Raw genomic sequence first — 22,868 nt, 5'->3', positions numbered from 1 at the left:
AAACAGAGTGTCATTCCAAGGCCAGACCTGGAGACGACATGGACTCCTGCCAGAAGCCCCGAGGAGCACTTTGGGGTCCAGCCTCCTGCTTCCAATCAAAGCAGCTCAGCAAACATGTCCTCCAGAAGAGAGAACACGAACACCACTCGGTCCCCAGTACTCCTGCTGGGAAGAGCCTCGGGCCGCAGGACTGGTGCTTTATTTCCGTTGAAAACCCTGGACATTCACGCTTGGTGCGGATGTCCTGGGAAGGCACCTAAAAGGGGGGAGAAGCCCCAGGACTTGGGGAAAAAGGTGGAGTGGGCGTCCCAGAGCCGGGTGCCCTGGGGCTGGATGGGCCGGTGGCAGCCGTCCTGTGGCACCCTTGGCCTGGCACACCCACAGCTCCCGGCCCTAACCCGCACCCAGCTGTCACCCAGATGACCTCAGGGACGCCGACAGGGTGCAAACAAACACTTTTATTAGCTCACACACAACTCTATTTACTGGGATTTTAAGAGTGCCGCGGGGCACACACAGTTCTGTGCGTTTCTAAGGCGGCACAGAGGCAGAGCCTGAGACCCCACGTGCGAACACCCCGCCTGCTGCAGTGTCAGCCTGTTGGGACAGAGCCAGCCCAGGGTGCCAGACGGTCCTGTCACCTAGACCCCAGGTCCTTGGCACTGACTATGGGAGCACTCACAGGCCCTCCCTATCCTTAGTCCCCGGGCTGGAGCTTTACTGGGAAGAGTAACCAGTCCAACCGGCTTCAGCAGCTCAGAGAAGCCGAGGTCACACCTGTCTGTCTCCCCTCTTCTCACGTTCACGGAAGTGCAGCAGAGACCAGAAAAGCCGAGTCCCCGCAGACGGCAGTGCCCAGAGGTCCGCACCCACGCATGGCTGTGGGTGTCCTTCCTGGTCACAGATCTCTGTTCAGACTTACTGGCTCAGACGCTGCGCTCAAAGCAGTGGCTTGTGAGGACAACTGGCTCCTGCCCAATGGCACAGAAAGCAGCACCTCTCGTTGAGACCCCCTTGGGCACACTCACCAGCCTTTCCTGCAGGCCATGCTCTGCGGGCCCTCCCTACCACCAAGGTCAAGAAAAGGGCAGAGGCCTCACTCTCTTTCCTCCCCAAAGTTCCTTGATACACCCTCTTGGGGGGCCGGGGGAGGGGCAGCTCTGTGTGCCCAGGGAGGGTTGAAAGATCCTGACCCCACAAAGGGAGAAAGCTGTCTGAGGTCTCAGAAGTGGCAGAGCGGGTGAGCAGGGCAGCTCAAGAACAAAGATTTCTTCCTAGGGCTTCACAGCAGGAACAGCGCAGAGTAAACATTGCTGCCCAGCCCTCCACTGGGACACAGTGCTGGCCTCCCACCCAGAGGGCCAGCAGCAGCAGTCCGAAAGGTCTTGAGTGCACCCCCCGGCCCGCGCGCAAGGGAGGAAGTCTAGATTTTGCAGAAGGCATAATTAGGAAACGTGTTTAAACGTCACAGAGGAGTTTCTGCTTTGAAATGGGTTAGTCCGTGCGCTTGCCAGTGGCGTCCTCTGCAGACGAGCCTGTCACAGGGTCCTGTTGCCCGTGCCAATAAAGCAAGTCACACTTGTTCTCACTTTCTCGAGTGAAACCGAGAGGCGGTTAGCGTCCAGAATCGCCTCAGCCGCGAAATGAAGCTTCCCGTCCCCGCCTAAAACCAAAAGACGAGGCCTCCGCCACCGTCGTCGCCTGGGCGGCCAGACCCGCGGTCTTAATTTCACCGCAGCCTCGGCTGATGAGGTCGGGGGGAGGGCGGGCTCTGCGGTCTCCTGGCAACCTAGAGGCGGTCCGCGCGCCAGAATCCTGGGGAGTGTAGTCCAGGGCCCGGAGGCCGGGGCTGAGGCGCCCTAGACTGCACTTCCCAGATTGCTCCGCGCGCTCCTCCCACAGCCTCGCGAGAACCCTGTGACGGAGAGCACCTGGCGCTGCTGGGAGATGTAGTTTTGCGCCGGGAGTCGCGCGCCCTGGCGCCGGACTGCGGCAGCGGAGAGACTACAAGTCCCAGGGGGCGCGGCGCGACCGCCTGGAGGGCGGGGGGTACGAAAGAGGAGCGCGGCGGGAGCCGCGGTGAGTGAGGGGCGGGAGGTCGGGCTGTGGGCCGGGCCGGGGGCCCCGGGGGCGCGGGCGCTGGGGTGGACAGTCTCGGCCGCGGCGGCGGGGGCAGGGCGCGGAGGCTAGACAAAGGTCCGCGGTGGCCGGGGCGGCCGAACCTCCCCCGGCGCCGTGAGCTAAGGGCGCCCCCGTAACTGGACCTAGGACGCCCCCCCTCGAGCCCCGAGCCCCGAAGCCCTAGAAGGCCACGCGGTCTTCGGGCCCCCGGAGGGTGCCGGGCCGGACGGTGGGTGCCGACGCCTCCCTGGGGCGGCGCGCGGGGCGAGGTCGGGCCGCGCTGAACTGCCCGTGACCTGACGGGCTTTTTCCCTGGAGGTTTCCAGGTTTAGCTTAGTAGGTTTATCCCCACGTAACACTCAAGGTTTAGTCTCAGTGTAAGTTGTCACCATAACAGTTGTGTATTGTAGCCGTAACAATTGAGAAGTTTTAGTTTGTGCGTTTGACACCAGGTGGTTCGGGTAAGGTTCTGACAGCCTTTCCAAGAATAGCATTTTGGCAAACGCAGCTTCTCCCACAAAAACAAAGACACCAACAAACCAACAAAAATGTTACTGAATTCTTAACTGCCTCGTTCTGTCAGATTCGAAGGTGTCAAACTTTGTCCATGTTTTGTGTGGCGTTGTCCTTAGTCTTCCTGCGGACCTGGTCTTTGTCTTGCTCCCGGTTTTAACCGGCGGCCCTGGGAGAGCCCGTGGGGCTGGTCCAGGAGCCCTGGGCTGGAGAAGTTAATAGCGCAGCTGGGTCTTTCCGGTTCCTGCTCCCCGGCCAAGAGTCACTGCACAGCAGCCTGTGTTCTGCCGGGATCTTAATGGCCACACTGTCTTTAGAAGCCCATAGAAGGAAATGAAATCTGGATTATCCAGAAAGCTGCTTTTCTGGCATGTGCACGCCCCCTCCTCTGCCCCCACACATTCCTCCCGAAAGCAGAGCAAAAGGATGTCTCGATGAGTGATCACCAGGGCCCCAGGGCCCCTCCAGCCCGTCCTTACATCACTCTGGTCCTCCAAGGTAAGCTGTAATGCATTTGAAGAAGGACCTCTGGTCACCACTGCACTGAGAACTCCGCATCCCCAAGGCAAAGGGTGTCTTTGAGGGGCGTCCCAGCACGCAGAACCCAGCGGGAGGCTGCAGGGGTCCACAGCTGGTCCGCACCCCTCAGGTGTGCTGGGACCACCGAGCACGGACAGTGAGTGTCATGTATGGCGACAGACTGGGACGTTTCCTTTACAGCCAGACCGTCGGCAGCATTCATTTTCTCTGCGGCATGACAGGATTTACAGGGCGGGAAGCACGTGTTAGTCGGGCCTCGGCAGTTCTGTGTTTTTCTTGAGCGGATTTTCCCGCTGGCTCCCTTCGCTAACTTAGCAAGCGGCCGGCCCTCCAGGGGGTGCTCAGCAGTGGGAGCGACGGGCCAGCCCACCCGACCCCCAGAGGCTGGCAGACCAGCCCGCTGACACCACGTCCCGCCGGCCCCCGCCGGGCTGTGATGGGCTCCGTTGCTCCTGTTTCCCGCGGCCTTGACCGTTTGAGACTGCTCGGGTGTTTCGTACAGTGTCCGTCACTTGGGGGTCGTCCGGCGTGTGTTCTCGGGGCGACACTGGGGCGTGGGGTCTGGAAGGCACACCCTGGAGGTGAGGAGGCCCTCTTCTCACGCGTTGCTGTACCTGCCGTCCGCGCGACGTCACGGGAGGCGGGCCCGGTCGCCTGGTTCGGGTGGTGTCGCCAGCGGCTCCCCTGTAGGGACGCTTCTTGCCCTGTCCCATCTTCTCTGGCAGCCAGTCACTGAGGCAGCCCCCCCGGGGGGGGGACTGAAGCTCTGCCTCCGGGGTCCCCTGTCCTCCTGGAATCCTGTCTGGGCCTCTCCCCACGTGGAATTGCGTGATGGCTGACGTGTGTGCGCGTGGATGCGTGCTGTTGGCAGAGACCCCGGTGTGAAGGGGGGGACACTGTTTCTGTGGCTCATGCGCTCCGGCCTTGGCCATTGGGGGCCCTTGCCCTTGCTCCCGTGTCCCTAGGACGTGCCCTGCCCTGTTTGTGGAGCACTCCTGACTTTCTGGCACCCCTGGGTGCTCCGGGTTCATCCCACATCCCTGCCGGGCCTCCGGGACCAGCCACCTCTCCCAGGAGCTCTGGTGTCTTCAGTTGGAGAATGACACTCAGAGCCCGCGGGCCGGGCATGGCTGTGGCACTGCTGCCAGGGGTCACGGCCGGGGTCCTCTCAGCAGACAGAGCTAAGGGACGCGTGTCCGTTCAGCTGTGAGTCTAACCTGTAGTCCGGGACCTACTGAGGCCCACAGGGGAACCTGGGTCCCTCCACCTGCAGTCAACTCTGACTGGCCCAGCCTGTGTCCATATGAAGCAGTTTTCGAATTGCCCATGTGTCTGTACCCCTGTGAGAAACAGATTCACCAGCTGGAGTACAGTGTTTCTATACGTTTATTTGTGTCTTTAATTTTACAGTCAAAGCACTATTTCCTGGAGGTCGCGACAGCCCCTTCCCGGCCCCCTCACTGCACTGCTGTCACAGGTGTGTAACTCGGCACGATTCAGCGTTCCGTCCTCAGGCATTTGACACTCAGGTTGACTTTCCCATACCTGGAAGTTTACTCTCTCTGGTGTATACAGTTCTGTGGGTTTCAACAAACACAGAGTCCCGTATCCATCGTAGTGGTGTATTTTGACGAGCAGAAGTCTTTAATATTGATGAAGCTCATTTGATTGTCTTGGGGGGTTTGTGCTTTCTCTGTTCTGTCTAAAAGACTTTCCCCAGCTGGAGGTCACAAGCAGATCCTCCTGTAGTTTCTCCCAGAAGCTTCATAGGTTCAGCTTTCCGTGAACCTTCATGATCCATTTCTAGTCGACTTTTCATATGATCTGAGTCCAGGCTCCATTTTGTTCCACGTGAGCAGTTGTCCCAGCACTATTTGCTGAAAATCTTGCTTTGGCGTGTGGGCAGACGCCATCTGACTGCTTTAAGGAGAGCGTGCTCCGGGGTCCCCTGCCCTGTCACACCGTCTGCCCGCTCTCCCGTCCCAGCTCGCCTCCGCCGCTGCAGTAACTCTTCCGCTCGCCCTTCTTTTGAAAAATTGCTTTGTCTATTTTGGGCCCTTTGCATTTTCATATAAATTTTAGATTCAGCTTGTCAGTTTCTCAAAAAAAAAAAAAAGCCTGCTATAATTTTGGTTGGGATTGTAGTAAATATTAGATCAATTTGGGGATAATTTGCATCTTAATAAAATCGAGTCCTCTGACCCATGGACGTGGATAATAGATATATCCATTATATATGTGCGTGTGTATATATATATATTTTACCATACGTCCATTATTTGGACCTTGAATTTCTCCCAGCAGTGTTTTATAGTTTTTAATGTACAGGAATTACACATTTTTAATTAAATTTGTCCCCACAAATGAATTGTGTTTTGAATGCTATTGTAAATGATATTTATTTGTTTCATTTTCCAATTATTTGTTGCTAGTATGTAGAAATAACAATTGATTTTGTATGTCGACTTTATATTCTTGGAATGTTGCTAAATTTGCTTATAAATCATAGAGGGGTTTTGGTTTTTTGGTAGATTTCTTAGGATTTTTCTTGTAAACAGCCATGCCTCCTGCACAGAGGCAGTTTCGCTTCTTTCTGATCTTTGTGGCTTTTACGTTTTGGTCCCCGTCGTGACCTACAGACAATGTTAAGCAGAGGGTGAGCAGCCATCCTCGACTTCAGTCTTCAGGGGGAGTGAGCAGCGGGTCTCTATCAGTCTGGTGGTGGCTGAAGCTTTTTTATAGATGTCTTTTATCAAGATAAGGGTATTTCCATCTATTTTTAGTTTGCTGAGGTTTTTTTTTTTTAAATCATGAATGGGCTTGACATTTTGTCAAATGCTTGTTTTGCATCTGCTTGAAGGTCATGCAGTTTTTTTCTCCTTTAGTCTGTTAAGGTGGTGAATTACAGTGACTGGTTTTTGGATGTCAAGCCGGTCTTGTGTTCTTGGAAGAAACTCATTTGATTGTATTCTTTCCCTTTTTGTGAGGAGTTTTGAGTCTGTGTTCGTGCGGGATCTTAGACTGTCGTTTCCCTTGTAATGTCCTCATACCCTGGCCTGTCTTTGAGTCTCGCCTGCTGGCCTTATAAATGAGTTGAGACGCATTCTCTCTGTTTACTGAAAGACTGTGTGCAGTATTGGTATTCCTTCCCTAAATGTTTGATAGGCTTCACCAGCGAAGCTATCTGGGCTCTTTGTTTTCTTTCTGGGAAGTTTTAAAATTAGGAATTCGGTTTCTTTAATGGATATAAGGCTATTCAGATTTTCTGCTTCATCTTGTGTCATTTTTGGTAATTTGTATCATTAGATAAACTTGACCATTTCACCCGAGTTGCTGCATCTGTCAGCATAAAGTCGGTTGTAACATCGACCCACCGCCCGCCATGTTTGCAGGATTTATGGTGGTAGCTCGCTTTCATTTCTGATACAGACCCTTCGCGTTGGCTTCTTTATGGACTATGTCTGCCAGATGCTTATCAATTTTATTTATCTTTTCAGAGGTCTAACTTTTGACTTTGCTTATATTCTCTAATTTTTGTCCATTTTCTGCTTCATTCATTTCCACTCTTATTTTTACTGTTTCTTAATTTGGGTTTAATTTGCTCTTTTCTGGAAGGATAGTTGAGTTTACACTTGTCTTCTCACATAGGCATTTAAAACTGTACATTTTCTTCTGAGCATTCTTTTAGCTTCTTACACAAAATCTGGTGGTTGCACTTTGTTACCTTTCTGTTTAAAATATTTTAAATTTTCTTTTGTTTGATCCATGAGTTATTTAAGAAGTCCGTTGTTTAATTTCCAAATATTTGGAGATTTTCTAAATAGCTTCTGTTATCGATTTCTAATATAATTCCATTGCAGTCAGAGACTCTACTCTGTATGACTTTGAACCTTTGGAATTCATTGTTAATTATTTTAAGGAAAGTGTGTAGTCCACTTTTGTGGACTGTCATGTTCTATAATTATCAGTTGAGGTCGTTGATAATAGCGCCCAATCTTTTCACGTCAATACTGATTTTTTGTGCATCGTTCGATCAGTTATTGAGGGGAAGATAGTAAAGGCTCCGCCACAGCCGTGGATTTGTCTCTTCCCTCTGAGTCCTGCCGGTGGACCCTTCATGCATTCGGAGGCCTTGGTATTAAGTGCGTACATCCTTAAGATCGCTTGTCTTCCCGACGGGGCCCCCGGTAGCGCCGTGCAAGCTGGCCTGTCCAAGGCGGTGCTCTTCGCGAACCCCCCCGCCTGAGTCGCCTCCCCTGCGGGGTGTTCTCGCACTCAGGACAGCGGGCACTGCCTCGCCTCCCCGAGCTTCCTGGCCAGCTGTGTCTGTGTGTAAGGCTCGTTTCTTATAAAGAGCTCGTCACTGGGTCTTGCTTTTTATCTCATCTGACAAGCTCTACTTGTTTTTTTATAACTGTAAAAACATTTATTGAGACACTAAGTTCATATGTATTATCTAATTTTATTTTTCCGAAATTGTTTTTATTGTGGTAAAATCTGTGTAACACAGAAGCGTCGTTTAAAGCACGCGTGAGTGTGCAGTCTTAAGCGGCATTAAGGTGTGTTCACGGCGGTGTGCAGCTGTCGCAGTCAGTCATCTCCAGGAGTTTTTGATCTCCCTAAACTAAAACTCCGTCCCCGTAAAACGCCGACTCCCCATTCTACAACTCCCCCCCCACCCCCCGTAACCACCAAACTGTTTTCTGTATGAGTTTTTAGAGCCCTCGGGAGTGGCACCATACAGTACCTGACCTTTTGTGCGTGGCTAATTTCGCTCAGTGTAATGTCTTCAGAGTCCGTCCACGGCGTGACATATACCGGAATTCCCTTTTCACAGCTAAGTAGCATTCCACTGAATGAGCATGCCGCGTCTCGGTTATCCACCCGTCAGTCGAGGACGCGGTTGCTCCCAGTTGCAGCCGTTGTAATTAAGGCCGCTGTGAACACGGGCGTGTAACTACCTGGGGCCCTGTTTTCAGCTCTGGGTGTGTGCCCAGGAGTGGAATTGCTGGGTCACAGAGCACTGCTGTGTTTGAGTTTTCGGGGACTCGCCACCCCTGCCGCACCGCTCTGCCTTCCCGCCAGCGACGGCCGAGGGCCCCGGCTGCTCCGCGTCCCCCCGCACACCTGTTGTCTCTGCGTTGCCGCCGCCGTTTTTCTGTCCTCGTCATCGCCATGGATTCCAAGCAGTGCGTTTGCATTTTCCTGATGACTGGCGATGTTGGTCTCTGCCGTGTATACGTCTGCAAAGGTCTTTGTTTCTCCTTCATATCCAAAGGAGAGCTTAGCCGGATACGTTATTCGCGGCTGGTAGCTCCTTTCATTTAAGAGTTCTTATGTTTGCTTCCACTCCCTTCTGGCTTGTAAGGTTTGTGCTGAGAAGTCCAAGGTGATCTAAAGGGTTTTCCTTTGTGGGTTACCATCTTCTTTTCCCCGGCCGCCCTGAGGACTCTGTCTTCGTCGTTGACGATGTGTCTCGGTGAAGGCCTTTTTGGGTCGAGGTGATTGGGTGTTCTCTTGACTTCTTGAGTTCCAAGCTCCAGCTCATTCCTTAGATTTGGGAAATTCTCGTCAACTGTTTGTCTGAAAATGCTTTCTAGTCTCTGCTCCTTTTCCTCCCCTTCAAGAATTCCCATTAACCTTGTTTCCTCTCCCGATGGCATCAGCTAGTTCTTGTATTTCTCTTTCATTATTTTTCATTCTTTGGTTTCTCTCTTCTTCCTTCTGATTTATTTCTAGATTTCTGTCTTCGATATCGCCGATCCTTTCCTCCATTTGTTAGACTCTATTTCCCAAGCTTGTTATTTCATTTTTCAACTCTGGCAGTGTGTTCTTTATCTCCAGAAGATCTATTCGGTTCTTTTGGAGGGTTTCAGTTTCCTTGCTAAAGAACTCGTTCTGCTCGTCTAGCGGTTTTTTCAATTCCTGAAATTGTTGATTTGAGTTGTTTTGGGTCTCACTGAGTTTCTTCAGAAGTATCATCCTGAATTCTCTGTCACTTAAGTTGCATATTTCTGTGTCTGTAAGCTTATTTTCTGGAGATTTTTCTCTTTCTTTCTGAGATGCCTCGTCACCTTGGTTGTTTGTGGTGTCAATGGACTATTTCTCTGCCCGGGGATGAATGGAAGTGTGTTCTGTTGTTCTTCCAGAAAGAACATTTATTATACAAGGGTCTTTGCAAAGAAGGCACTTTTCTTTTGGTTTCCGGCCGGTGGCATCTAAGCCTCTTGGATCCCTGCTTTATATAAAGTCTTAATGACACTTTTTAATTTTTCTCGTAGATATTTAATCCTGCTCGCTACCCTCAGTTTTAGTCCCTGTCATTGTTAGCGACAGGCTTGGCGTTCACTCAGGTTCCCCTGGGGCTCCGCAGTGATTGGTCTCTGGGGGTATGGGGGGACCCTCTGGGTTGGGAGTTGGGGGCTGCGGCTCAGCCTTGGTTTTGCAACCGCAACCAGTAAAACCCAACGGTGGTTCGTCTGCGGTCCCGTCCTGTTTCTCTGCTTTCTGCCCCGACGACTGGGGCCTGCAGCCACGGCTCTCCTGGGCAGAGCTGTTCAGGGCACTCGCCGCCCCTTCTCCCCTCCGCCTCCTGCAGGGCACTCCCGGCAGGAGAGGCAGCCTCCTCCTCACTCCCGGACCACCGCTGCCGCCCGGCCTCCGACCCGCGGGGGCTCTCGCGCGCAGACCCCACACTCAGGCGCTCAGGCGCTCAGGCCTGCCGTGTGCGGCTTGGGAGTTTCTTGTTGCGTTTCAGGTGTTCAGCTTACTGTTGTTTCAAGGGGAGCGATCTGGGGACGTCTCTCACGCCGGTCTCTAGGATTTTTCCAGTCTCTGCGGTTTAGTTGGACTGTTTAGTCCGTTCACATTCAGTGTAGCTATTGGAGTATTTGGATTTAAACCTACCATCTTGACTTCTGATTTTTTTCCACATCTGTTTCTCTGTTCCTCCTTTTCTCCCTTTATTTTAGGTGAATCAGGTTTTTTAAAATTCCATTTTATCTCTTCTGCCGACTTTTTAGTTCTTCCTTTTTGTTATTTTTTAGTGGTTCCTCTAGAGATTAAATATGCGTGTTTAACTTAGAGTCTACCTTAAAACTGTTCTTGTATCTCACAAAAACAGGGCCGTTTGCAGCGGGTCCTCAGGCACCGCCCACTCCTGGCGCTTTTGCCGTATATTTTACTTCTGTGTGTGCTAGAAAATTCTGTGACAGTTATTATTTTTACTGTAGTCAGTGGCCATTTAAAATAGTTAAAGGTGTATTGTCTATTTTTTTTTTTTAAATCTTGGAAGCCTTTATTTGTTATTCTTTCTGTAGAATTGCATCATACTTGGCCAGACTTGCTCAATGTGTTAGTCGAACATTGTAAAACAAACAGTGTCTTCCTCAGGGCCAGTCGAAACCCCTCAGCAGGCAGTGCGGTGGGCCAGGCGAGGCTCTGACCTCAGAGGCCTGGCCCAGCCCTCGCCCTCTGTGGGGCCTCGTGCAAGCTGCTCCCTCTTTAAGATGGGTGACAGCAGGCATTGCAGGCAGGGCAGGATGAGCAACTGTGCGGGTCACCGGGAGCGGAGCCCCCGGGGCGGAGTGGCGGGCGCCGGCCCAGCCCCCGTCAGCCTGGGGACTGAGCTTTGTGGGAGGACAGACCTCAGGGGATCGGCTGTTACCGGGCTCGCTCTGTGCAGAATGCTCTAAAGATGGAAGGAGCTAATAAAGTAATGTTAAAAGGGACGCGGGCTCTGAAGGTTTTCGGCTGGGGGACCACGTGGCGTGAGCACTGTGGCCGGCGGCGGCGGGCGCGGACCGGTCAGCGCGCCTGCCTCCCCCGGACACCCCGAGCTCACTGCTCGCCGAGGGCAGCGGAGACGCACGTCCACCCAGGGCGTGTGCGACCGTGCCCGCCGCGTCGTCCTCCCCAGCAGGGACGCCATCCGGCCACACTGCGGCCGAGGACGGAGGGCTCTAGAGTGCTGTGCGGACTCGAGGGACAGACGGGACGGGCACACGCCGAGCGGCCACAGACGAGAAAACGCAGACTGCGCAGCGGGCCGGGCCACGGGCCGGGAGGGCGCGACGGGGGACGGGGGCTCCGGCTGGTCTGCGGCAGGGCGGGCGGCCGTGCGGACGGCGGGGGAGGCACTGAACTCCTGGCGGCGCCGCGAGGCCGCAGCTCGCTGTAAATCACACCCCCAGCGAGGCGGCCGCGCGGGTGGGAGTCCGGCTCTGACTTCTGAAGTGCAGTCGGGTTTCGTGCCTTGCGTGACCCGGGCGGCCGCTTGCCGGAGAGCGAGCAGGCGGAGAGCCTGTGGCCTCCGGACTTTCCCACGGTGCCGGGGGAGGCGGTTCCTGCTGTGCCAGGCGGTGCGGACCACGGGGTGGGGAGGGGGGAGGGCCGGGGGGCTCCGTCACCCCCTGTAGAGAAGGCTCAGCGTGTGTGCAGCACTGGTGTGGCTTCACGTCGTAGGAGAGGAGGGGGTGCCTCGGGAGGCATGCGTTCTTGGTGGGGCGCCTGGCAGGGCTTCCGTCTCCCCCGTCAGCACTGGACCAAGCCCGGCCTAAAGCAGGCGGTGAGGGACAGGCAGACCCCCGGCCCACGTCCTCACCCTGCTCACTCGGGAGTGTCACCCGGGCCTTGCCCTGTCCCTGCTTGGGGAGGCCGCCTGGGCAGTGGTGCTCCCCAGGACCAACCCCAGGACCAGGGAGCTCTTGGTCCCTGGGCCATTTGGGGGGACAGTCCCTCACCCCCACCTAGGAGGGGAGCAGGGGCAGCTCCCAGGAACCTGAAACTGCCCGCACAGGCATGGCCGCGCCCCTGCAGCTGGTTTCGTCAGGGGAAAGATCTTAGAGGTGACTTGTACGTGTCAACATAGCCCTGTAGCTGTGTTTGGGACTGATTGTAACTATGGTTACCCCCTTGCGGGTTAACAGAAATTTGTTAAACATGTTGAACAGTCTACTTGAGGGGCCGTGCAGATCAGAGGAGCCCCCGCCCTTCCCCCCGCAGGTAGGTGTGGCCCCAAGTCACACGGACAGTCCCATTTCACTGTTCAGAAGGCCACTCACCTCGCAGGGCTGTCTTGGTGGTTTGTGCCCTTAACCTACCTCCGCAGAAGCCGCTCCGCTCCACAGGGCCCTGTGTCCTGGGGCTGGACGCCGGCGTTCGTCGGCTCTGGCGGATGCCTTTCATGCACCCTTCTGTGACGCAGGGGGCATGAGCAGCAGACACCTGTAACATTGGGGGTCCCCAGCTGGCCTGTGTCTGCCCCAGAGGCACCCTCGCCACCCGAGAGGTCCATCCCGAGAGGGTGAAGGAGCTCAAGATGTGAATTAGGGTTTTACTAGAGCAGAAGGAGGTGACAGGCAGCCTGGCCACATCTGAACTCGTGGGTGGAAATGGCTCACCCACCCCTTTCTGCGCAGTCCTGCCAGGAGGTGGCGGGTGGACAGCTAAAGCTGCCAGATGAAGGAACCAGGCCGTCCAGGGCCCAGACCCGGACGGCTGGCCACGGCCCCTCCGGCCCCCTGCTGGGGGCTCCACGTGGGACGTGCCGCGGGCTGGAGCAGCAGGGGCCCCGGCCCCGGCCTGGGTGGGCTGTGCAGTGACAGGCAGCGGGCCTCACCCACACCTTGGTTCGCAGGCCTGGGAGCAGCGGGACGCGGCCTGAGACCCCTGGACCAGCTGACCCGCCCTGACTGCTGACCGTCGGGGCATCCTGGAGGGCCAGGTAACCGTCGCCGAGGCCGGCCGGGCGCCCGGGGGGCGGACCGCGCCGCACAGCGCCCCTCTCTGTTGCAGGCGCGGCGCACGTGCAGGCCATGGCGCTGCAGCGGGCCGTCCTGCTGGCGGGCCTCCTGCTGGAAGTCGCCGGCAGGCCCTCGGCGAGTGCGGTAGGTGTCCCCGCGGAGCCCTGCCCCAGCCCCTCGCGCAGGCCAGCGGCCTTCACCCGGGTCTCGCCCTCTGGCTGTTGGCAGTCCTGGCCCCAGGGACACTGACCGCGCCCACCATCAGGGTCGGAGGGGCCCCGCCTCTTTTCCTGCCTGTTCTGCCAGCTAGAACCTTCCATCTCTGCCAGACGGGACCTGTGGCTGGAACAGGGTCTCGGCAGGGCGACCCTGTAGGCACTGTGCAGCGCCGGGGGGCAGGGGGCCCGCGCGCTGCAGGGGGCAGTGGCATCGGCCAGGCCCCCGCGGCCAGGCCTCCTGGCTCTCCCAGGCCCGTGACACGGGTGTGCAGAGCGGTGGTCTCCGGGGGAGCCCGGCCACACCCACACATGCCTGGCTGCACGTCATCCGGGCCAGGGGGCGCCTTCCCGCCGCCCTGCCTCTGCCAGGGTAGGGTGTGGTGGGGTGGCTTGGCCCAGGCTGTGAGCCAGCCCTCGGCCCCCCACCCTCCCATAGCAGTGCGGACTCTCCTCAGTCACCCCTTAGATGCCCCTCGCTGTTCCCTGTGTGCTGGGCACAAGGAGCAGACGCTCAGCTGTGATGGACACACCGAGCCGAGAGCCCCCAGAAACCCCATCGCGGCCCGTCTAGCTCATGGAGGTCGGCACCCCCACACCCCACAGTGCCCCATCAGCATGTGGGCGAGGAGGCCCGGGCTCATGCCCTGGGCCAGGCACGTCCTCTGTGGGAGACAGGCTGGAGACCCCCAAGGGAGGGGTGTCTGTGGGGTTGCAGAGATCATCAGGGGGGCGCGACCAGGCCCAGAGCAGGGGCTTCACTCGGTGCGGGGCGGACGTGCCCGTGTGGGCTGCCCAGGCCCAAAGGTGGAGGCCAAGGGCCTGGGCTCATCTCCACCTGTCACCGCGTCTGGGGAACCTGTCTCTGCTCCACACGAGTCTGCGGTGGGCAGCAGGGCTCAGCAGCCTCCGTTACTTAATTTTCCAAGTCACCATCTGGCAAATGGCAACAAATACACATAATTTCTTGGACCGAAGTGCCCCCTGTCCACCTGGCGCATCCCAGGCCAGGCCTGCAGTGATGGCCAGGCGGGTGGGGCGGGGTGACTGCATGGACCTGGAGCACCCGTGGGCCAGGACGGGCCCCTGGACTGCACCCCGCCCCCCCAGCCTGCCCCCAAGGGGCTCCCAATGGCTTCTGCTTTGTGGCTTTTGGGGGTCCGGGTGCTGGGGAATGGCTGTGTACTCAGTCATCAGACGCTGGCCAGGTCATCCAGCTCTGTCCCAGAGAGTGGCCATGGCAAGCAGGGAACAGTCACCCACACTGACTAGCAGAGGCTAGAGCTGTGGGTGTGAGACAGGCTCTCGGGCCTGCTCTGTGGGCACCACCCTGGGCCCGGCCGGCCCGGCCTGCCCGCTGCCTGCTGCCCGCTGCGGGGCCTAGAGGCTCACTGCTGTGTCCCCCCTAGGCCCAGCAGTCCGAGTGTTGTGTGGACGTGCTGGAGGCCAACACCACCTGCGCGGGCACAAGCCTGTGTGGCCCAGGTAAGCACTTCGGTGTGCACTGACCGAGGCCAGGCTTGGTCACCAGGATGGCCGCTGGCGTGTGCCCTCGAGCTCGCCACGCCTGCCTGTCATGAGCAAGGAGCATGCAGGCCCCAGGAGAGACACTGCGGGGGCCCAGGAGCTGGGGGGGCAGTTCCCAGGCGGGGGCCCAGGACCTGGGGGGCAGTTGCCAGGTGGGGGCCCAGGAGCTGGAGGGGCAGTTCCCAGGTGGGGGCCCAGGAGCTGGAGGGGCAGTTCCCAGGCGGGGGCCCAGGAGCTGGAGGGGCAGTTCCCAGGTGGGGGCCCAGGAGCTGGAGGGGCAGTTCCCAGGCGGGGGCCCAGGAGCTGGGGGGCCAGTTCCCAGGTGGGGGCCCAGGAGCTGGAGGGGCAGTTCCCAGGCGGGGGCCCAGGAGCTGGGGGGCCAGTTCCCAGGCGGGGGCCCAGGAGCTGGAGGGGCAGTTCCCAGGTGGGGGCCCAGGAGCTTGGGGGGCAGTTCCCAGGTGGGGGCCCAGGAGCTGGAGGGGCAGTTCCCAGGCGGGGGCCCAGGAGCTTGGGGGGCAGTTCCCAGGCAGATAAGCCTCCGAGACGCGGGCAGAACGCCTCTGCGGTCCAGACGGCTGTTCGTTCCTAGTGAAGCGTGGCTGTGCTGTCTGCAGCCACCCCCTCTGCCACAGCGAGGCCCATTTGCTTTCGAAGTCGCCCTGGCCTGACCCACTCCGCACAGTGTGAGTGTGGCAGTCAGGTGGCCACAGGCCTTTCACAGGGAACCTGAGACTGAAGGCCTCTCGAGGCCGGAGGCCAAGGACTCGCCTTCCGGCCTCGCCCGCAGTGCCTGTAGGTCCAGGTGGCCCTCTGTGCTCAAGGGCCCCACACACTCTGCGGTTCCCGACCCTGTCGGGGTGACTGTCCTCACTTCCCTGGTGAGCTGCGAACCCGCCGGCCGGGCACCAGGCAGTTTTCCCAGAGGCCTCGGCCAGTCCGCCTCCGCCCCTCAGGCCCGCCCTGTCACGGGCCCTGCTGGCCAGCCAGCTGCGCCCGGCCCCTGCTCACCGCACAGCTCTGTTGGTGCCAGGAGGTGACGTGCGCCCCCCGTGGCCTGCCCCTCCCCAGGAACCCCAAGGGAGGTGACAGAGCCCTCGGTTAGAGGAGAGAGCCCGTCGTCCCAAGAAGCAAGGGCCAGTTCGTAAGGTTGCGCGGGATTCCGTGGTGGGCCCCGTGGCCGGGCCTCTGCCCACCGCATTGTGGGGTCTCGTGCTGGTCTCAGCTGTGCCCCTGCCGCTCCTCAGGTCGCCAGACTCGGTGCCGCTGCAGAAGGGCCCTCCCCACACCGACCCCCTCGCGTGGCTCGATCCGAGGGGCCCGCGGGCCTTGGCTCGTGCCCAGATGTGCCAGGGCCCACGCTGGCCGGCACCGTGGCGTGGCGGGCGCCCCTCAGCTCCGCGCCGCGTCGGGTCAGGGAGCAGGAAGGGGCGGAGACGCGCTGCCCGCCCTCGGAGGGAGCAGCGGGCAGCAGGGAACTCCGCACACTGCGGCGTCCGCTCCCAGCTCCGGGGCTGGCGCTGCTGGTGGCAGTGGCAGTGCGGGACCCCCGGGGCAGCCACAGGGCCAACAGGGACCCAAGGTCACACCTGGGCTGGCGGAAGCGCGGCGGGCGGGCGGAAAAGTCCAGGCCCCGGTGGCCGTCTGCTCCGGATCACGGCCCGGTCCCGAGCCGTGTTCTGAGATGAGCTTCCTGGGTGTCTGCTCTGTTCCCGAAACCGGGCGTCACTGCGTCCCAGCTGCCGGCGGGGCTGTTTCGCCCCGGAGGGGGCACCGGCGGGGCGGTCCTGCCCTGAGCCCGTCTGGCCTCCCGCCTGCTGCCTCCGACAGGCTGCCTGGAACGCGCAGCGGCTCCGGCTCCGAGTGCAGAGGCCGGGGGGGCGGGGGGGGGGGCAGCCCCCGCCCCCCCGCCGGCCTGCCAATCACGGAGGGTCCACGCCTCCGAGCTCTGGAGCACCTGGCGGCGCGGGGGACGCCTTTCTTATCCCCAGAGCAACGGGTGGCCCACTCCCCCAGGACCCATGTCCCTGAGTCTCCTGTCCGTTCAGGACAGCTGTGGGTGACAGCCACTCCCCCTCCACGGTCACCTCCCTTCCCATTTCTGGCCCGCAATTCCCCTTCGGGCGGTGTCTCCAGCTCCCCAGGAGTCCTCATGGGGTCCCCACTCATGGTCCAGGACCCCCCATGGGTCCGGGCTGCCCACGGAGCGAGCAGCTCTGACAGCTCTGCCCCCACAGTCGCTGGCCGGGGTGCGCCGTCCCCCGCGAACAGGAGCGCAGGGAACTCGGTAAGTCTCCTGGCTCACCGGGCCGGAGCCAGCCCGTGCCCACAGGCAGGCCAGACGCCGCCGCAGCTGTGAGGTTCAGGAACCCGGCCCGGGTCACAGCGGCCCAGCGCAGAGCCGGCAGCGGGGGGCAGGCCTTCGCCACAGCCCTCCCCACAGCCGCTGCGTGGCTCCCGGTGGGCGCCTTTGCCTCGTTTCTGCCCGTTGAGCCCTCAGTCTCCCGAGGGCCCGTGAGGTCCCCCAACCCTGTTCCCACTGGCTCTTCTAGGACGTAGGGCTCGGGGGAGACTGCGAACCCTGCCACCCCCTCCTGGCCCCAGAGGGCGGACATGGGACCCACGCGGACGCCCCACACCCAGCCTGCTTCCGTCTGCCAGGCTCCCGGATGTGCCCGCCGTGCTGTGGGGCGCAGTGCCCGGGCCAGTGGGGCCATGCAGTCAGGGACCTGCCCCAGGCAGCGCCCAAGTTGACGGGTCATGGTCCGTCCACACAGGACGTGCTGGACCTGGACCGAGGGCTCAGGCTTTCTGAGCCTCTTGGGACCAGCATCAAGGGCGGGGTGCTGACCTGGACCAGGGGCCGCCAGGGCCAGGGTCCAGGCCGGGTTGGGCAGACGGAGAGGGATGGAGGCCCCTGGCTGTGGAGGGCACGTCAGGGGCTGTAACACACCCCTCTCCGGATCAGGAAGTCACCTCCACAGCCAGAGCCCTCGGCCTCCGGCCCGCAAGCCTGACCTGGCCCGTGAAGGTGGGGGCATCGTGGCTCTGGGGGGGGCGCCGCAGGCGGCAGCGAGAAACCCAGCCCCTCGTTCAGGGCCTCGGCTCTGTCTGGCCCCGCCTTCCTGGAGAGGTCGGGCTGTGTCCCCAGACCACGGGGCCTGGCGTGGCCAGCGTCCGGCCCGAGTCCCGCAGCGCCGCCCTTGTCGCAGGGGGCCCCGGCGTGGCAGCCTCGCTCTTCCTGGGGACCTTCCTCGTCAGCTCCGGCCTCATCCTCGCCGTGGCCGCGTTCTTCTACCTGAAGCGCACCAGCACGCTGGCCTGGCTGTGCCACGGAGCAGACAAAGGTACCTCCTCGGGCCACCGCGGCCACCCTGCCCAGCGCCCCACGCCAGGGCGCCGCGGGAGCCGGGCTGGAGGTGGCCCAGATGCAGGGTGTCCAGCCGTGAAGCGTCCTTGAGAACACAGCAGGGGGCTGGCTGGTCACATGGGTCTCGGGCCTGAGATAAGGGGCGGGTCACTCCGCGGGAAGGGCCCTGGGTGGCCCTGCACCTTGGGTGGGCGCGGCGGGGTGCCGAGGGGCCGGGCGAGGTGGCGTCTCTGCCCTGCTGGGATTGGGAGCGGCCAGGCCAGCCCAGCTGACCCTGGGCCTGGGTGCCGGCTCCGCCTCTCCCGAAGAGACAGGTGTCACTGCTGCTGTGCCCTTCGGCTGTGCCAGGCAGGTGGTCAGCTGACCCCTGCCAGCCACCCGCGGTCAGCGCTGGGCACCTCGGTGGGACCGACGCGGCCCTCTGGGCCTGAGGTGGGCTGGTCTCGCTGCCAGTCAGGACAGGGTGTTCAGGGTCACCCGGGCGGGCCTGCTGCACTGCTGGGCAGGGGGTCACTCCGTGTCTCCAGAGCTGGGCTTGGGCAGCCTCAAGAACCACGGTCCAGGGAGAGGCCAGGGCGGCTGAGGGAGCCTGGTGACGTCCCCGGTGGGGGCGGGGTGTTCTCCCCGAGGTACCTGGGAGGCCAGGAGGGGCGGGGCGCTCCGTTCCGGGGGCGCGGGGGCCTGGGAGACACACTCAAGAGCTGATGTGTCCACTCTGCCGAGGGCGGGAAGGCGAGGCCTGGTGAGGGGCTGCCACCCACGTCCTGCTGGGAGCGGTGGCCGGGCCGGCATCCAGGCTGAGGGCGCCGAGGCCGAGGCGTGGAGGTGGGACGGGGCTGGGCCTGGAGAGAGCCCCGCAGGCCCCGGAACCGCACCCCAGGCCTCCCGGTGACATCTGCACTCTCCCCGCAGCCCCGGCCTTGCAGCCTGGCGAAACCGTAAGTGGCCTGGGTGGGCTGGCTCCCCGCGTCCCCCACCCGCGCGGGTGCCCACAGGCCTGACTGTGCCTTTCCCTGCCCAAGGCCGCCATGATCGCCCCGCCACCGGCCTCAGGTACGTCGGCCTCACCGCTCCTCGCCCGCTGGGTCTGCTGTCTGCGGGATCCGCTGCCCTGCAGGGATGGCCGGGGGCTCAGTGACCAGTGGCCCCCAGCCCCGCTCCCCGGCGGCTCAGGGTGCTGGCTGAGCCCCCTTACTCAGCTGCGACTTGTGCACCTCTTCTCGCTCGTTCCGGAGGCGCAGGGTCTGTAGGAGAGGGGCGTCCCCAGCGAGGGGCCTGGGCTGCCCCTCCCGTGGCCCCTCCCGTGTGGCTGGTGCTCCAGGCCCGCGGGGTCAGGCGTGTCCTGCCTCAGATGCTCCAGGTGGTGCGGGCACATGACGTGGTGAGAGGCGACAGCCACAGGCCGCAGGGCGCGCTCCTGGGTCTCCCCAGTGGGAGTTCTTACCCCTCGGGGTGGGTCCGAAGTGGGGCGGGAGAGGACGCCCCTCTCTGCAGCAGGCCGGGCGCTTGCGAGGGCCCGGCACACCCTGCCCTGCAGGACACCGGTCTGTGGTCTGCCGCAGCGGACGGGCATCCGAGGTCCCCGCACGCATCCTCTCGGGCCCCCACATCTAACGACCGCAGGCCGGGTGCCCTGAACAACACACACGTGCCGTCAGCCCAGGGCCCAGGGCCGGGAGCGGGGCCGGGCCGGGCGCCCCCCTGCGGCCCCCGGGCACGGCCCTGCCTGCCCCTCCCGGCCAAGGCCTGGGCGGCTCGCGGCGTCCCTGGGCTTGTGGCCTCGTCCCTCCAGCCGCTGCCCCCCTCCTCACGGGGCTTCTCCCCTCTGCGTCTCCCGTTCTCTGCCTCCCTCTTACGAGGACACGGGTCACTGGGTTCAGGTCCCCCAGATAATCCAGCAGGATCTCATCTCGAGACCCTCACCGCAGTCACATCTGCAAAGACCCATTTCCCGAGTGAGCTCACTCGGGCAGGGTCCAGGGCTTTGAATGTGGTCACACGTCTTGGGGTCCCCTCCCGGCCCTGCAGGGCACCATGTGCCCTACGGCTCTGTTTCTGGCGCTCCAGGCCCTGCCCGGTGGAGCCTCCCATCTGTAGCCCCTCGGCTCGCCGGCGGGCGCTCAGCGGTCGCCTCCCCATGGCGGCTTCCTGCCGGCTCTGAGTGCTCAGGTGAGGGCTGTCCCTGTCATCCAGGCCCTACTGACCCCACCTGCCACTCCTCCCCCCCCGTTTCAGTGCGGAAGCCACGCTACGTCAGGCGCGAGAGGCCCTTGGACAGGGACACGGGCCCCACGGCTGTCCCCTCAGTGGACGCCCGGGTCAGCAACGTCTGACAGTTCCTCACGGTGCCATGGAGACCGTCATGAGGGCAGGCGCTGCCCACAAGGCTTCCGGACAAGCCTGGACTCGCCCCTGGCTCCGCTCACCACCGCCTGGCAACAGATGCCCAGCAGGGACCTGCCCGGCCACCTGAGGGCTGCATACCTGCCCACTGCTGCGCCGCATAGCTGACCAGGAGCAGGCGTCCCCAGCAGAGGCTAGGGGCGAGGCTGCGAGGACAGACAGTGGGCCCCCCGCAGCCAGCAGCCTGGCAGGGCCCAGGCCCCAGAGCCCGCCGTGGGCAGACGCCCCTGCAGCACGAGCCGGGCGGCCCCAGCACCCCTCTACGAGTGAGGCCCAAGCCTCTGGCTGTCCCAGCCAGTGTGGCTGGGGGTCGGGGCAGGGCCTGGGAACGGCTCCCGAGGGCGAGGCGCCCGCAGGGTCTCCCTACTGTGGCCCCGCTGTTTCCAGGAGCTGCAGAGGCGAGATCCCTGGTCTCCTGCTGCCTTTCTAAGCGGAAGCGCGTTTTGTAGAGCAGTTCCAGGCTCTGCTGTGCTCCGCCCGCCAGGCCTGGCCCCAGCGATGCGGGGCCTCGTCCGCCCAGGTGCGCACCCTCGCCTGCCGCTGCTGGCGGTCAGGGCCACGCTCACCAGTGACGGCTGCCTGGGCCGTCTGGTCCTGGCCGACCTGCTGGGGCCGCAGTGGCCGGGGTCCTGCCTCGGCCTGGGGTTTCCGTGCAGAAAGGGGCGAGCGTGGCCGCCTCTCACGCGCTGGGTTCGGCACCGGCCACCCTTCCCTGACCCTCGGCTGTGACCCATGTTTCCCCTTCAGGGTCTGGCTCACGTCCAGGGGGTGTGAGGCAGGGCCCGTGGCCAGTCTCCCGTGGGCTCCTGCTGGTGACCGTCTGACACTGCGTTCCCATTCCCTCGCGACTGGGGCCAGCAGCCCGCACGACAGCTGTGAGCAGCGTCAAATAAACTGGTCGGGGCTTCCGCTTCCTGTCCTCACCGCGCCGCCAGGGCCCGTCCTTCCTGAGAGAGAGGGCTGCCCCCCGCTGGGGGTAGGAGGGGGTGTGGGGGACGGAGCACCCCCAAGGCCATCCCTGGGTCCCGCATGAAGCCAACACCTTTCAGGACGCTGTTCCTGGGAGGAGCCCTTGTCCCAAGCTGCCTCACGCACGTGGGAGACGACCCAGTGGCCCCTCATCCCTGAGATGGGGGAAAGCGTAGGTTCTTCTTCAGGGTCCTTTCTGTAAAAAAAAAAAAAAAAAAAAAAACAGCCAGGCCTGGTGGTGACCACAGGCCACCTGCATAGGACACTTGTGGGCGCAGCTCCCGGCTCCCAGGAGGAAGGTACAGGTGGGCCTGGTGCCAGCTGGAGACACCTCGGTGAGGCAGGTCCCCAGGTGAGCGTGAGGACATTTGCCAGTCGGCAGTGGGGTGGCCAAGGAGGGCCCAGGGCTTCGTGCTTGGACATCCCGGCCAGAGCTAGCCAGGACTCGGCTGTAATGGGCGGCCCCACCTAGGGGAGCAGGGAGCTTCTCCCGTTTCTGGCCATCTGTCCGCTGTCTCCTTGAGGGCGTGCCCCCGGACTCCCGCTCGCCCGTCCCTGGGAATACTCGCTGAGGTGTACGGCCATCAGGGCACCTGGGGGCGAGTCTGCTTGGCTTGGGCCTGGGCCTGAGTCCCCACCAGGCCAGGGCAGGCGGGGAGCTCTGTCTGCCCAGCCAGGGGCAGCAGGAAGGCTCCCAGGCTCTGTCCTCTGTTCGGGGGACAGCCACCCTGGGCACCGCCTGCCTCCGTGGCCAGCAGCCTCCCCAGGGCCCAGCTGTGACGCAGGGAAACGGCCACGGGCCTACCTGTCCCTGAGCTGTGGCTGCTGCCGCGGAGGGGTGCCTAGCCAGACTGAGGCCCCCTGGTGGCCTGTGCACTGGCCGCTGGCCATGCAGAGGGTGCGGGGCAGCAGCGTGGGCCCTGGGAGTTGAGGGGAGCGCACGGCCTGCACACCTTCCTGCCCCCGGCACGCTCCGGTGTGGCCTCTGCCACCTCAGCGGTCGTGGGGACAATCGGGACCTGGGTTGTGCCCCTGTGGGCACAGCTGTTCTCAGTCCCCGTTGTAAGAGAAGGGGACCCAGCAGAGGGGGGGCCAGGATCAGGGTCCCCGCTGGCTTCAGGGACCAGAGGGAAGGGAGAGCGCAGGGCACGGCCTGCCCGCACACAGCTCCCGAGGCCAGGGGAGTGGACCGGGGACGCTCACACCCTCTGCCCCTTGTCGACAACCAGCCAGGCTCCTCCTGGGGACAGGACGAGAGACGGCTCTGTTCAGCCAGGGCAGCACGGCCGCCTCTGAGCGCCCCCCCTTCCCGCCCCCCCCTGAAGCCCGGGGCCCTTGGGGCCAGCGCCATGTCCCCCGCACAGCCCACCCTGCAGGCCCTGTCCCTCCCCTCCAGCAGCGAGGACTCAGCTCTGGGTTCGAGCCTAACCCCAACCTGCAGCCCTTCACTCCCGACGCTCGGATGGCCGC

General features: G+C 61.7%; 1 protein-coding gene across 14 annotated transcripts; it reads left to right on the top strand.

Moving 5' to 3' along the window:
- The first annotated feature begins 1,997 nt into the window (after positions 1-1,997).
- On the top strand, positions 1,998-20,491 carry CUNH1orf159 (chromosome unknown C1orf159 homolog). Of its 14 annotated transcripts, none has more exons than XM_036226420.1 (8): positions 2,123-2,350; positions 2,952-3,132; positions 12,812-12,898; positions 12,970-13,061; positions 14,542-14,617; positions 17,869-18,003; positions 18,939-18,964; positions 19,049-20,405. In XM_036226420.1, exons 4-8 carry the CDS (start codon positions 12,990-12,992, stop codon positions 19,274-19,276), a joined length of 537 nt encoding a protein of 178 aa, XP_036082313.1. In that variant the 5' UTR covers positions 2,123-2,350; positions 2,952-3,132; positions 12,812-12,898; positions 12,970-12,989; the 3' UTR covers positions 19,277-20,405. The 14 variants fall into 14 exon arrangements, with proteins under 14 accessions (XP_015999994.2, XP_036082313.1, XP_036082450.1 ...); XM_016144511.2 differs by lacking the exon at positions 2,123-2,350 and having other exon boundaries at positions 2,364-3,132; positions 19,049-19,079; positions 20,262-20,491; XM_016144503.2 differs by lacking the exon at positions 2,123-2,350 and adding an exon at positions 4,585-4,651 and having other exon boundaries at positions 2,364-3,132.
- Positions 20,492-22,868: the final 2,377 nt, after the last annotated feature.

The sequence above is a fragment of the Rousettus aegyptiacus genome, unplaced genomic scaffold, assembly GCF_014176215.1.
Source record: "Rousettus aegyptiacus isolate mRouAeg1 unplaced genomic scaffold, mRouAeg1.p scaffold_m13_p_1, whole genome shotgun sequence".
In the NCBI taxonomy this organism is placed as follows: Eukaryota; Metazoa; Chordata; class Mammalia; order Chiroptera; family Pteropodidae; genus Rousettus; species Rousettus aegyptiacus.
This window is presented reverse-complemented; position numbering and strand designations above follow the sequence as displayed.